Source organism: Pseudoliparis swirei, chromosome 10 (genome assembly GCF_029220125.1).
Source record: "Pseudoliparis swirei isolate HS2019 ecotype Mariana Trench chromosome 10, NWPU_hadal_v1, whole genome shotgun sequence".
NCBI classification, from domain to species: Eukaryota; Metazoa; Chordata; class Actinopteri; order Perciformes; family Liparidae; genus Pseudoliparis; species Pseudoliparis swirei.
Window position 1 is genome coordinate 221,540 of NC_079397.1, and position 12,617 is coordinate 234,156.

Below are 12,617 nucleotides of genomic sequence, written 5' to 3' on the forward strand. Positions count from 1 at the left end.
CCAGCTTCTGGCTGCAGAGAGAGAGGAAGAGAAGGAGGAGAGATAGAAGAGCAGGTCCAACGCTTCATTCCATTTGCTCCATTTCCTTTCCGTCGCTCAGGGTGGCTCAAGAGCACCGAGTCAGACCACCACGGAGAGGAGAGGAGCACCGAGTCAGACCACCACGGAGAGGAGAGGAGCACCGAGTCTTAAAGGACAAAGACAATCAAGAGATGAAGACAGGGAAGAGAGGAGAGCGTCTGTGGCAGATTGAGGATGCATGAGTGAGAAGGAGTCAGTTGAGGGGAGAGCAGATAGGACAGAGGAGGCCAGAGAGGAGGCCAGAGAGGAGGAGAGAGAGGACAGAGAGGAGGCCAGAGAGGAGGACAGAGTGGAGGCCAGAGGGTGTGGATGTTGTGGCGTACAGGTCCAGAGTCTGTAGATCTGTGTGGTCCTCAGTCCCAGAGAGAGAGGTGAAGAGGTGGTCAGAGACATGGAGTCACAGTGAGTTAGAGGGAGAGCAGCTTCTACTGGACATGGAGTCAAGGTGGTTGCCGGCTTTGTGAGGAGGAGGGACTGAGTGAGAGGTTAAAGGAAGACAGGAAGAGTCACAGGTCACATGACTTCTGTCTGGATGTTGAAGTCGCCCAGGAGGAGGAGCGTGTTCCGAGAAGGTGGACAGGAGGACGTCGAGCTCTTCCAAGAGATCTCCCAAAGAACCAGGGGGAGAGAAGCACCATGTGGAGTTGAGCCGGATGAGTCACAGCATGGAACTCAAGTCAGTGGATACAGAGTGGCAGCGGGAGAGAAACACCATGTGGGTGAGAGGAGTCTGGAGCTCCACCAGAGGGGCTGAAGGAGACGTCTGCTGTGGTCCAGGTCTCAGGGAGACAGGAAGTCAAGCGACTGCTCCACGGCAAAGAGATGAAAGCGGCCTTTGGCTGACTGACCGTTCCAGAGGCCTCCTGTGACCAGGTGCTGGGTGTGAGTAGAACGGGTAGGAAGGAGAACAGAGGAGGGGTTCCGGTCCATGAATGAACGAGTCCTATAGGAACTACGAGGAGAGATACAGCTATGGGAAATACACACATATTCACTAAATGGGGAAATACTCAGCCACGAAGACTCCAAGGGAAGACTCCGATGTCTTTGACCTCCGAGTCTTGACTCCAAGGGAAGACTCCTATGTCTTTGTCCTCCGAGTCTTGACTCCAAGGGAAGACTCCTATGTCTTTGTCCTCCGAGTCTTGACTCCAAGGGAAGACTCCAATGTCTTTGTCCTCCGAGTCTTGACTCCAAGGGAAGACTCTGATGTCTTTGTCCTCCGAGTCTCGACTCCAACGGAAGACTCCAATGTCTTTGTCCTCCGAGTCTTGACTCAAAGGGAAGACTCCGATGTCTTTGTCCTCTGAGTCTTGACTCCAAGGGAAAACTCTGATGTCTTTGTCCTCAGAGTCTTGACTCCAATGGAAGACTCCTATGTCTTTGTCCTCCGAGTCTTGACTCCAAGGGAAGACTCCTATGTCTTTGTCCTCCAGTCTTGACTCCAAGGAAGACTCCTATGTCTTTGTCCTCCGAGTCTTGACTCCAAGGGAAGACTCCTATGTCTTTGTCCTCCGAGTCTTGACTCCAACGGAAGACTCCTATGTCTTTGTCCTCCGAGTCTTGACTCCAAGGGAAGACTCCGATGTCTTTGTCCTCCGAGTCTTGACTCCAAGGGAAGACTCCTATGTCTTTGTCCTCCGAGTCTTGACTCCAATGGAAGACTCCGATGTCTTTGTCCTCCGAGTCTTGACTCCAAGGGAAGACGCCTATGTCTTTGTCCTCTGAGTCTTGACTCCAAGGGAAGACTCCGATGTCTTTGTCCTCCGAGTCTTGACTCCAACGGAAGACTCCTATGTCTTTGTCCTCCGAGTCTTGACTCCAAGGGAAGACTCCGATGTCTTTGTCCTCCGAGTCTTGACTCCAACGGAAGACTCCTATGTCTTTGTCCTCCGAGTCTTGACTCCAAGGGAAGACGCCTATGTCTTTGTCCTCAGAGTCTTGACTCCAAGGGAAGACTCCTATGTCTTTGTCCTCCGAGTCTTGACTCCAAGGGAAGACTCTGATGTCTTTGTCCTCTGAGTCTTGACTCCAAGGGAAGACTCCGATGTCTTTGTCCTCCGAGTCTTCTGACGCTAAAGACCCGATCCGGTTCTGAGCCCAGGTTGGTGCCAATTACCTCCAGCCGCGTTGACACCGCCCCTTGGCCGTTGGTATTCAAATGACACTCAATTGAAACCAGGTGATGAGCGCTCGTCCAATCAGTGAAGATTCAGGTGTCAGTAAACAGGACACACCTCTCTACCAAAACTAATCCTACAACAGGATAGACCAACAATCCAGCAGCTCTAAACAACAAATACAACAGTAACTCAGCAGATAAAACTAGTTTAAAGAAAATACTTAGCAGGATCTAAGTAGTCAGTAGTCTCGCCTCACAGGTAGAAGATGCACACTGCAGACTTAGCCCCGGGAGATCTTTTTCTTTAATCTTTAATCTTTATTCTTTAATCTTTAATCTGTTTTCTTTAATCTTTAATCTGTTTTCTTTATTCTTTAATCTGTTTTCTTTATTCTTTATTCTTTAATCTTTATTCTTTAATCTTTCCCTCAGACGACTTCAGTCGTGTGAGTCTGGTGTCGATGTTCGGTGACGAAGGATCAGATTACATCAACGCCAACTACATCCCCGTGAGTCACTATATATATATATATATATATATATACTTATGAATGTATACATACATATATATATTCATGTATACACACTTCTTCATGAATAAATATACATGCATACCTACATGTGTATATGTGTGTACTCGTGTCCTCAGGGCCACAGCAGCTCCAGTGAGTACATCGCCACCCAGGGGCCGCTGCCAGAGACACGCAACGACTTCTGGAAGATGGTTCTGCAGCAGAGGAGCGTCGTCGTGGTGATGCTGACCCAATGCACCGAGCGGCGCCGGGTGAGGCCCCGCCCCCCCCACACACATACACACACACACATACACACACACACACACACTTATATATACACACACACATATATACACTTATACATACACACACACACATACACACACAAACTTATACATACACACACATACACACATATACACAGACACATATACACACATATACACTTATACATACACACACATACACACATATACACTTATACATACACACTCACATACACACATATACACAAACACATATACACACATATACACGTATACACACACATATACACACACACATATATACACATATACATGTATACATACACACACACATATACACTTATACATACATACACATATATATACACACACACATATACACACATATACACTTTTACATACACATACACACATATACACACACACACATACACACATATACACTTATACATACACACACATATACACACATATGCACTTATACATACACACACACATATACACACACATATACACACATGTACACGTATACATACACACACATACACATATACACACACACATATACACACATATACATGTATACATACACACACATACACACATATACACTTATACATACATACACACATATACACACACATATACACACATATACACTTTTACATACACATACACACATATACACACACACACATACACACATATACACTTATACATACACACACATATACACACATATGCACTTATACATACACATACACACATATGCACTTATACATACACACACGCATATTGTTAAGAGAGACGACGTACGTGAACCGAATTCTGTCGCCTCGGGTGAGAGACGGAAAGAAAGGGCACGCAGCAGTCTTCTGTGGGGAAACGGGGGAGGAGAGGAGGGGGGAACGAGACGGGAGAGGAGAGATGGAGAGGAGGGGGAAAGGTTTGAGGTGCGAGCCGGCTCACACCGGGTACTTTATTGAGGGGAAATAATCGTGCTCTAATGACAGACGTGTATATAACTGTCGTAAGAGCCCGTCGGGCGCCTAAGCGCAGAGCGCCACCGCCACTGCTCGCAACCTGTCGCACTGGAGAGGACGGGACCACGCGTCACGATCCCTGTCCTCTCTTCTGACGAACGGCCCGGTCACGGTCTCCACGCCGTACGCTCGAGGGGAACGGGAAACTCGAGCGAGGGCGAAGACCGAGTTAAGGGAGGAGGCGAGATCAGTAACTCCTCTATATGATTCCGCGATCGTTCGGGCCTGATGAATGACGCGGCACATAGACAGTGGTAGCTGTTATTCTCGCACGCTGCACCCCGGATGATGTCAGATCGATCTCCGGAGAGAAATGCTGGGTATTCAATAATCTAGTCTCCTCCTAAACACGCCGAGGTTACTAGGCTCTTAGAGCGGCTGGCGGACACTTATTAATATTCTTATTCTTAGGACAAACTCGCGACGAGGACTCAAGTGTTATGAGTCCCTCTCGGTCCCGAGCTAACCACGGCTCGGCCGAGAGCCGGAGGTCTACCAGCTGCAGCGATATCTCTTTAGTACAAAATGTCAGTTACCAGTGTGTGAGGAATCAGTATGTGTCCTGAGGACGTAGATCAGTGGGTGTAGCCGTGCAGATGTCGCTCAGACTCACCTCGGGCGGCTGGGTTCCGCTCGGGTCTCCTCAAGGTCTCCTCGGGCGGGTTGACGGGTGAAGAAATAGGACTCACAAAAAGTAGGTCCACGAACCGAATGTAAAGTTTTAAGACCGCAAGGCAGCCAAGTATTTTATTCAAAAAGGAAGAAAGAAATAAACAAAGTACAATTATTAATGATTTCTCTCGAGCCTGACGCAAAAGTCACAAGAACTTAAAAAACCCTTTTTCTTCAGCCTTTCAGAAAAGGAAGAAGAAAATAGATTAGACGTCAGGCGCTCGTGAGTTCTTCACGGACGCCTGACGAAACCACAACCTATGAAAACCTCTTTTCTTTCAAAACCTCATTTTCCAAAAAGCCTCTTGTTTCCTCGTTCGTCACCTTTATACCCCGGCCCTTCCCACTTTTACCGGATATCCGTCCCCTCTTTGGGAGTTGACGGGGTTTCATCCCCCTCTCTTCCTGAGAGGTCCTGAGAGACTCTCTATCCCACATCAAAGAGGGGACGTTGTTCCTCCTGTCTCTGGGTACTTTGGGTCCCCTCTATATCCTTTCAGACTGGGTCAGACTTTACGGAGCCAGTGACAGAGACATATATCACATTATCATGTCAATGACCATTGATCTACAGGCAGGCCAACACATATGAATCCATGCATTTGATTATTCACTTCCGGAGTCTCATCCTCTCTGGCCCTTTGATCAGGCTTTGGGCTCCTCAACACACAATCCACCAGGTCTTCATTTGAATATCACCAGAGATGCCATTGTCCTGTCTTGACCAGCCTGTTGTAAATGCCTCCTCTGACCTCTCAGGCGACACTCTGATCCTTTCAGACTGGTGAGACTCTCCGAGCCAGTGACCGCCAACACCTCTAACCGGGGGTCAGGATAAGGAACACATTGGGAGACATATATCACATTATCCTATCAATGACCATTGATCTACAGGCAGGTTAAAACACATGAATCCAGGCATTTGAATCTCACAAGAGGTGCCATCCCGTCTGGTCTTGCTCTTGCTAATCCCAGAAAAATTCGCATTTATTTGTCCTTCTTCTAACAATATACACACACACACATACACACATATACACTTATACATACACACACATATACACACATATGCACATACATATACATATGTACATATATACACACACACATATACACACATATACACACATGTATACATACACACACACATACACACATATACACATATACACACACACATATACACATATATATATATATACACACACATACATACATATATACATACACATATATACACATATACACATATACACTTATATATACACATACATATACACACACACATATACACATATATACACTTATATATACACATATATATACACATATACACTTATACATACATATACACATATATGTATATACACACATATACACACACATATACACGTATACACTTATATATACACATATACACATATACTTATATATACACACATATACACATATACACACATATACATACACACATATACACTTATACATACACACACATATATACACACATATATATACATATACATATATACACACACATATACACATATATACACACACACATATACACATATATGTACACATATACATACACATATATACACATATATACTTATACACACGCATATACACACACATATACACACATATACACTTATACATACACACACATATATACACTATACATATATACACACATATACACATATACACACATATACACACATGTACACTTATACATACACACACACACATATACACACATATGCACTTATACACACACACACACACATATACACACACACATATACACACATATACACTTTTACATACACACATATACACACACACATATACACACATATACACTTATACATACACACACACACATATACACACATATGCACTTATACATACACACACACACATATACACACATGTACACTTATACACACACACACATATACACACACACATATACACACATATGCACTTATACACACACACACATATACACACACATACACACATATACACTTATACACACATATACACACACATATACACACATATGCACTTATACATACACATGCATATACACACACACATACACACACACATATACACACATATACACACATGTACACTTATACATACACACACACACATATACACACACACACACACCTATATATATACACATATATATACGCATACACGTGTGTATATGTATGTGTGTGTGTGTATGTGTGTGTGTGTGTGTATGTGTGTGTATATGTGTGTGTGTGTGTGTGTGTGTGTGTATGTGTGTGTGTGTGTGTATGTGTGTGTGTGTATATGTGTGTGTATGTGTATGTGTGTGTATATGTGTGTATATGTGTGTAACCCTGCTCGTGCTCCAGGTGAAGTGTGACCACTACTGGCCGTTCAGCGATGAGCCCGTGATGTACGGCGAGGTCAGCGTGGAGATGCTGTCGGAGGCGGAGTCTCCAGAGTGGACCGTCAGGAAGTTCAGGCTGGGATACGTGAGTTCCTCAAACTCTGGGTCGGGGTCCGGGTCGGGGTCGGGCTCCGGGTCGGGCTCAGGGTCGGGCTCCGGGTCGGGCTCAGGGTCGGGCTCCGGGTCGGGCTCAGGGTCGGGCTCAGGGTCGGGCTCCGGGTCGGGGTCCGGGTCCGGGTCGGGCTCAGGGTCGGGCTCCGGGTCGGGCTCCGGGTCGGGCTCCGGCTCAGGGTCGGGCTCCGGGTCGGGCTCCGGGTCGGGCTCCGGGTCGGGGTCCGGGTCGGGGTCCGGGTCGGGTCTGACACGGGGTCACCGCTCTGTGTCCCCCTGCAGGCCGACGAGTCTCAGGACGTGCTCCACCTGAACTACACCTCGTGGCCCGACCACGGCGTCCCCACCGCCGGCGCCATCGACAGCGTCCTGCAGTTCGTGCACCTGGTCCGGCAGCAGGCCCACCGCACCAGAGACCCCGTCATCGTGCACTGCAGGTCAGGGGGGGGGGGTCTCAACCAGGTGTAGGTTAACTGGGTGTAGGTAACCAGGTGCAGGTTAACCGGGTGTAGGTAACCAGGTGCAGGTTAACCGGGTGCAGGTTAACCGGGTGCAGGTTAACCGGGTGTAGGTAACCAGGTGCAGGTTAACCGGGTGCAGGTTAACCGGGTGTAGGTAACCTGCTCGTCCTCCTCAGTGCGGGCGTGGGCCGCACCGGGACCTTCATCGCTCTGGACCGCCTCCTGCAGCTCGTCAGGGAGCAGGACGGGGCCGACGTGCTGGGCCTGGTGGCCGAGATGCGCTCGCACCGCCTGTCCATGGTCCAGACCGAGGTGAGCTGCCCTCTGATTGGAGGGCTGGGGTCCCGCCCTGAGCCCTGATTGGTCGCTGTGTTGCAGGAGCAGTACGTGTTCATCCACCAGTGCGTCCTGTTGATGTGGAAGAAGAAGAAGCAGCAGACGCTCAGCAATGATGTCATCTACGAGAACAGCAAGACATAGAGACGTGAGTAGACACACATATAGATATACATATATATATACATATATAAATATACATATATATAAATATAGATACATATATAAATATACATATATACATATAGATATATACACACACATATATATATATATATATATACATATATAAATATACATATATACTAGTGCTGTGAAAAATAACGCGTTAACTCAGTTAATTAAATTACAGGTTTAACTAGTTATTTTCTTTAAACTCATTTAACGCATGCGCAGAATGAGCTTCCAGTCCGTTTGTTGTTGGTCGTCTCTCCAGCAGCGTGTCATTCTGTCTCTAGTGTCGCGTTAACACGACTCCGAGCTCCGTCTCGCGCGCCGCAGAGCTCGGATGCCGGGACGAAAGAAAGTCACTTGTACCCCCCCCCCCAACAACTCTTCTCTCGGCTCGCGCAGCAGAGCTCCGATGCTGGTGCGCGCACTGGTGAGCAATGCAGGGCTCTCAAGTGTCACGCCTTGAGCGTGAGACTCACGCATTTCGGTCTTAACTCACGCACTCCCGCCACACATCGTATTTCTCACGCTGAAAAAACCTCTCGGCTCTTTAATGTTTTAATGCAGGGGTGCTCAATATGTCGATCGCGGTCGCCGCAGAGCTTCGATGCCGGCGCGCGAGCCGAGAATTGTTGACGGGGGGTAGACGCAAATTACAGGGTGACGGGTGGAGATTCCCCCTGTTATAATAGGAGGGGAAACACGGGAGTTGATAAGCGTGTCTTCTTGTCTGATCAATACGCAACTGTGAGGTGCGCGACTGGACCGAGCGGCCAGCTGCTGATCACTCACTCAACGAACAGACGGTGAAAACATTTTTTTGGGAGCACCGAAGACCCATTTTGACCCAGGAAAAACCCTGAATGTATATATGGGATTAATCATGATTAATCCACAGAAACCTGTGATTCACCTGATTAAAATGTTTAATCGTTTCACAGCCCTAATATATACATACATATATATATACATATATATATATAAATACACATATATATATATAAATACATTAATATATATTGACATATGTGATACTACAAATTTAACTAAAATTCCGTTCAAACAGTCTATTCCTGGTCTTCAGGCTGTGGCTCCGCCTCCTGGTCTTCAGGCTGCGGCTCTGCCTCCTGGTCTTCAGGCTGCGGCTCCGCCTCCTGGTCTTCAGGCTGTGGCTCCGCCTCCTGGTCTTCAGGCTGCGGCTCCGCCTCCTGGTCTTCAGGCTGCGGCTCCACCTCCTGGTCTTCAGGCTGCGGCTCCACCTCCTGGTCTTCAGGCTGCGGCTCCGCCTCCTGGTCTTCAGGCTGTGGCTCCGCCTCCTGGTCTTCAGGCTGCGGCTCCACCTCCTGGTCTTCAGGCTGCGGCTCCGCCTCCTGGTCTTCAGGCTGTGGCTCCGCCTCCTGGTCTTCAGGCTGCGGCTCCACCTCCTGGTCTTCAGGCTGTGGCTCCACCTCCTGGTCTTCAGGCTGCGGCTCCGCCTCCTGGTCTTCAGGCTGCGGCTCTGCCTCCTGGTCTTCAGGCCTCATAAGATCTGCTTCATTATTAGAATCAAAGAACTAGAACATCTCCAGTAGGAGGTTTAGTGCTTCACGTTGGAAGGAGCCTTGAGGGCCCTTGAGGGGCCTTGAGGGGCCTTGAGGGACCTTTTGGGGCCTTGAGGAGCATTGAGGGGCCTTGAGGAGCATTGAGGGCCCTTGAGGAGCCTTGAGGGCCCTTGAGGGGCCTTGAGGAGCATTGAGGAGCCTTGAGGGGCCTTGAGGGACCTTTTGGGGCCTTGAGGAGCATTGAGGGGCCTTGAGGAGCATTGAGGGCCCTTGAGGAGCATTGAGGGGCCTTGAGGAGCCTTGAGGGGCCTTGAGGGACCTTTTGGGGCCTTGAGGAGCATTGAGGGGCCTTGAGGAGCCTTGAGGGGCCTTGAGGAGCATTGTGGGGCCTTGAGGAGCCTTGAGGGACCTTGAGGGGCCTTGAGGAGCTTTGAGGGACCTTGAGGAGCATTGAGGGACCTTGAGGAATCTTCACTGACCCGTTGAACCACGAGCCCTAACCCCCTGACCCGGACCGACTCCGTGGGGAGGCGGAGCTTACCGACGCTGTCCTTTGATTGGATGTCTCCACTGTGTGGCGGCGTGCTGAGTCAGCATCATTTTCCTTTCTTGATTTTAATCTCAGGAGTCGAACCAACAACCAGCGAGCAAGCCGCCTCCTCCTCCTCACAGGTCACCTCCTCCTCCTCCTCTTCCTCACAGGTCACCTCCTCCTCCTCCTCACAGGTCACCTCCTCCTCCTCCTCTTCCTCACAGGTCACCTCCTCCTCCCAGGTCACCTCCTCGTGGGCGTAAAGCCGACAACCTGAAAGAACCCAGCGAGAAGAGAGGAAGTTAAGAAAGCACAAAGTCTAACACTAAACTCATTACTATGAACGTTTCTGTCCAAGACAGAAGGGACTCGAACCCTCGACCCGAAGGGACTCGAACCCTCGTCTCCCGTCCCATCAGGGGCCGAGAGCCAGAGGTTGAGGCCTCAGAGCCGCCGGCTGGAGAACCCACAACGTTCTCCGGAGCTTCAGGATCAGATCCGAAAGATGTACTCAAACTGCCAAAAGAGACGAAGAGTCATCTACTTATTGAGGTCATTGAGGCCATCCAGGGCATAGAGGCCATCGACTTCTTCAAAGTCATCCACCAATTCAAGGTCATTGAGGCCATCGACCTCTTCAAGGTCATAGAGGTCATTTAGGCCATCGACCTCTTCAAGGTCATCTGGGTTCTTTAAACACATTTTAACTTGTTGGATATTTTTGTTTGATTATTGTTTTAATTTTTTAAGATTTTGCACAAATAAATTCAGGTTTTAAACCACACATTTGATAAAGTTTACAAAATGTGGAAATACAAAAATATGATGTAAAATAAACACGATAAAGACCCTCATGATAGGAACGTTCCCTTCATCGTGGTGATTATTGAATCAAACCCTAAATGTATAATGCAAACATTCTTTTGTTTTGATCCCAAAATTAGATTTTACGAAATGTTTTATTAATATACTTTTGTAAGATGCCCCAAATACAAAAATATTGGGTCAAACTACCAAAAGAAATGATTAACGCTGAAACTTCAGATTATTGATCTGAACTTTTGGGACGTTTTCAGAATATTTGTCTAAACAACAGAAAATACTTTTATTTTCTCATCTTCCTCGTTTCCTTGACGACTTTAGAGAATGTTCCCAGAACTCGCCAAAATAAGAGGGTATACCTCAACAGAAACAAAAATCTATTGATCGGATTGTTTTCAGAATTTACTTCACTTCTATTTCAGTTCATAATAATAATAATATAATAATAATAATAAGCTATTTTCTGAGGTTTTAGTGAATCATTTAAGTTCAAACTTGAACATCATAGTTTCAGTTGTTAAAATAAATCAGTCCTTAATCTTTAATCTTCACACAATAAGACAAACAAACTAAAGTAACAACTTTGTCAAATATTTAAAGAGAAACAGCTTCTGAACTTCATCTTCAAATAGAATTCAACCCCAAAATCAAATCTGGGAAACTTTGTGAAGTTTTGAAATATCAATTTATTTCCAGAGTCTGGACCCGGTCTAAGGGTCAGAACCGGACCTGTGCCTACGGGTCAGAACCGGGCCTGTGCCTACGGGTCAGAACCGGGCCTGTGGGTTTCCTGTACATACGGCTAACTGTTTCTCCTTGTCGTCGCTCGGTGGTTTTTGTTCTTTAGAAGTTTGTTTCTTGTTTTTTTGGAAATTGTCGTAAACGTGAAACATCGAATCACCGAGAACGTCTGAGGACGAAGGGAACGCACTCTGGAGAACCGAAGCCTGCAGGCGGCGAGGAGGGCCCGCCCGTGGGCGGTGAGGGGCCCTCGCCGCTCATTGAGTCACTTTGTCAGTTTCTGTGTTTGTGGTGAACTAAAAAATGTTTTTGCCGTCACATTCGTCGTGTTTCATTTATTTCATGATCGAAGCCGGAAATCTATTTGTGATTAAATTGTTTATTTTCTATACAAAACGATGTCAGCCTGGAGGTCAGAGGTCAGAGGGCTGCCGGTGGTTCTGGTGACCCCGACGTGAACATGCAGCCTCTGAAGTGAAGCGGCCCCAGACCTGGAGGAGGAGCCTCTGGCAGCCAGACCTCCTGCGACGCTACTGGTCCATGGTCCTTGTTCTATGTTCCCTCGGTTCTGTTCCATGTTCTCTCGGTTCTATGGTCCTATGTTCCCTCGGTTCTGTGGTCCTATGTTCCACGTTCCCTCGGTTCTGTGGTCCTATGTTCATTGTTCCCTCGGTTCTGTGGTCCTATGTTCCATGGTCCTATGTTCTATGTTCCCTCGGTGCTATGGTCTTATGTTCCATGTTCTATGGTCCTATGTTCCCTC

The 12,617-nt window shown here is 47.3% G+C and overlaps 1 protein-coding gene across 1 annotated transcript in view; it reads left to right on the forward strand.

Moving 5' to 3' along the window:
- LOC130200321 (receptor-type tyrosine-protein phosphatase O-like) overlaps window positions 1-12,172 on the forward strand; it is a 70,013-nt gene extending 57,841 nt beyond the window's left edge. Inside the window, exons 6-12 of the mRNA XM_056424511.1 lie at window positions 2,636-2,712; window positions 2,853-2,987; window positions 7,102-7,224; window positions 7,533-7,687; window positions 7,888-8,023; window positions 8,090-8,195; window positions 9,285-12,172. Coding sequence (XP_056280486.1) covers window positions 2,636-2,712; window positions 2,853-2,987; window positions 7,102-7,224; window positions 7,533-7,687; window positions 7,888-8,023; window positions 8,090-8,191 — 728 coding nt within the window. The 3' untranslated portion in view covers window positions 8,192-8,195; window positions 9,285-12,172. The remainder of the gene's footprint in view (window positions 1-2,635; window positions 2,713-2,852; window positions 2,988-7,101; window positions 7,225-7,532; window positions 7,688-7,887; window positions 8,024-8,089; window positions 8,196-9,284) is intronic.
- Window positions 12,173-12,617: the final 445 nt, after the last annotated feature.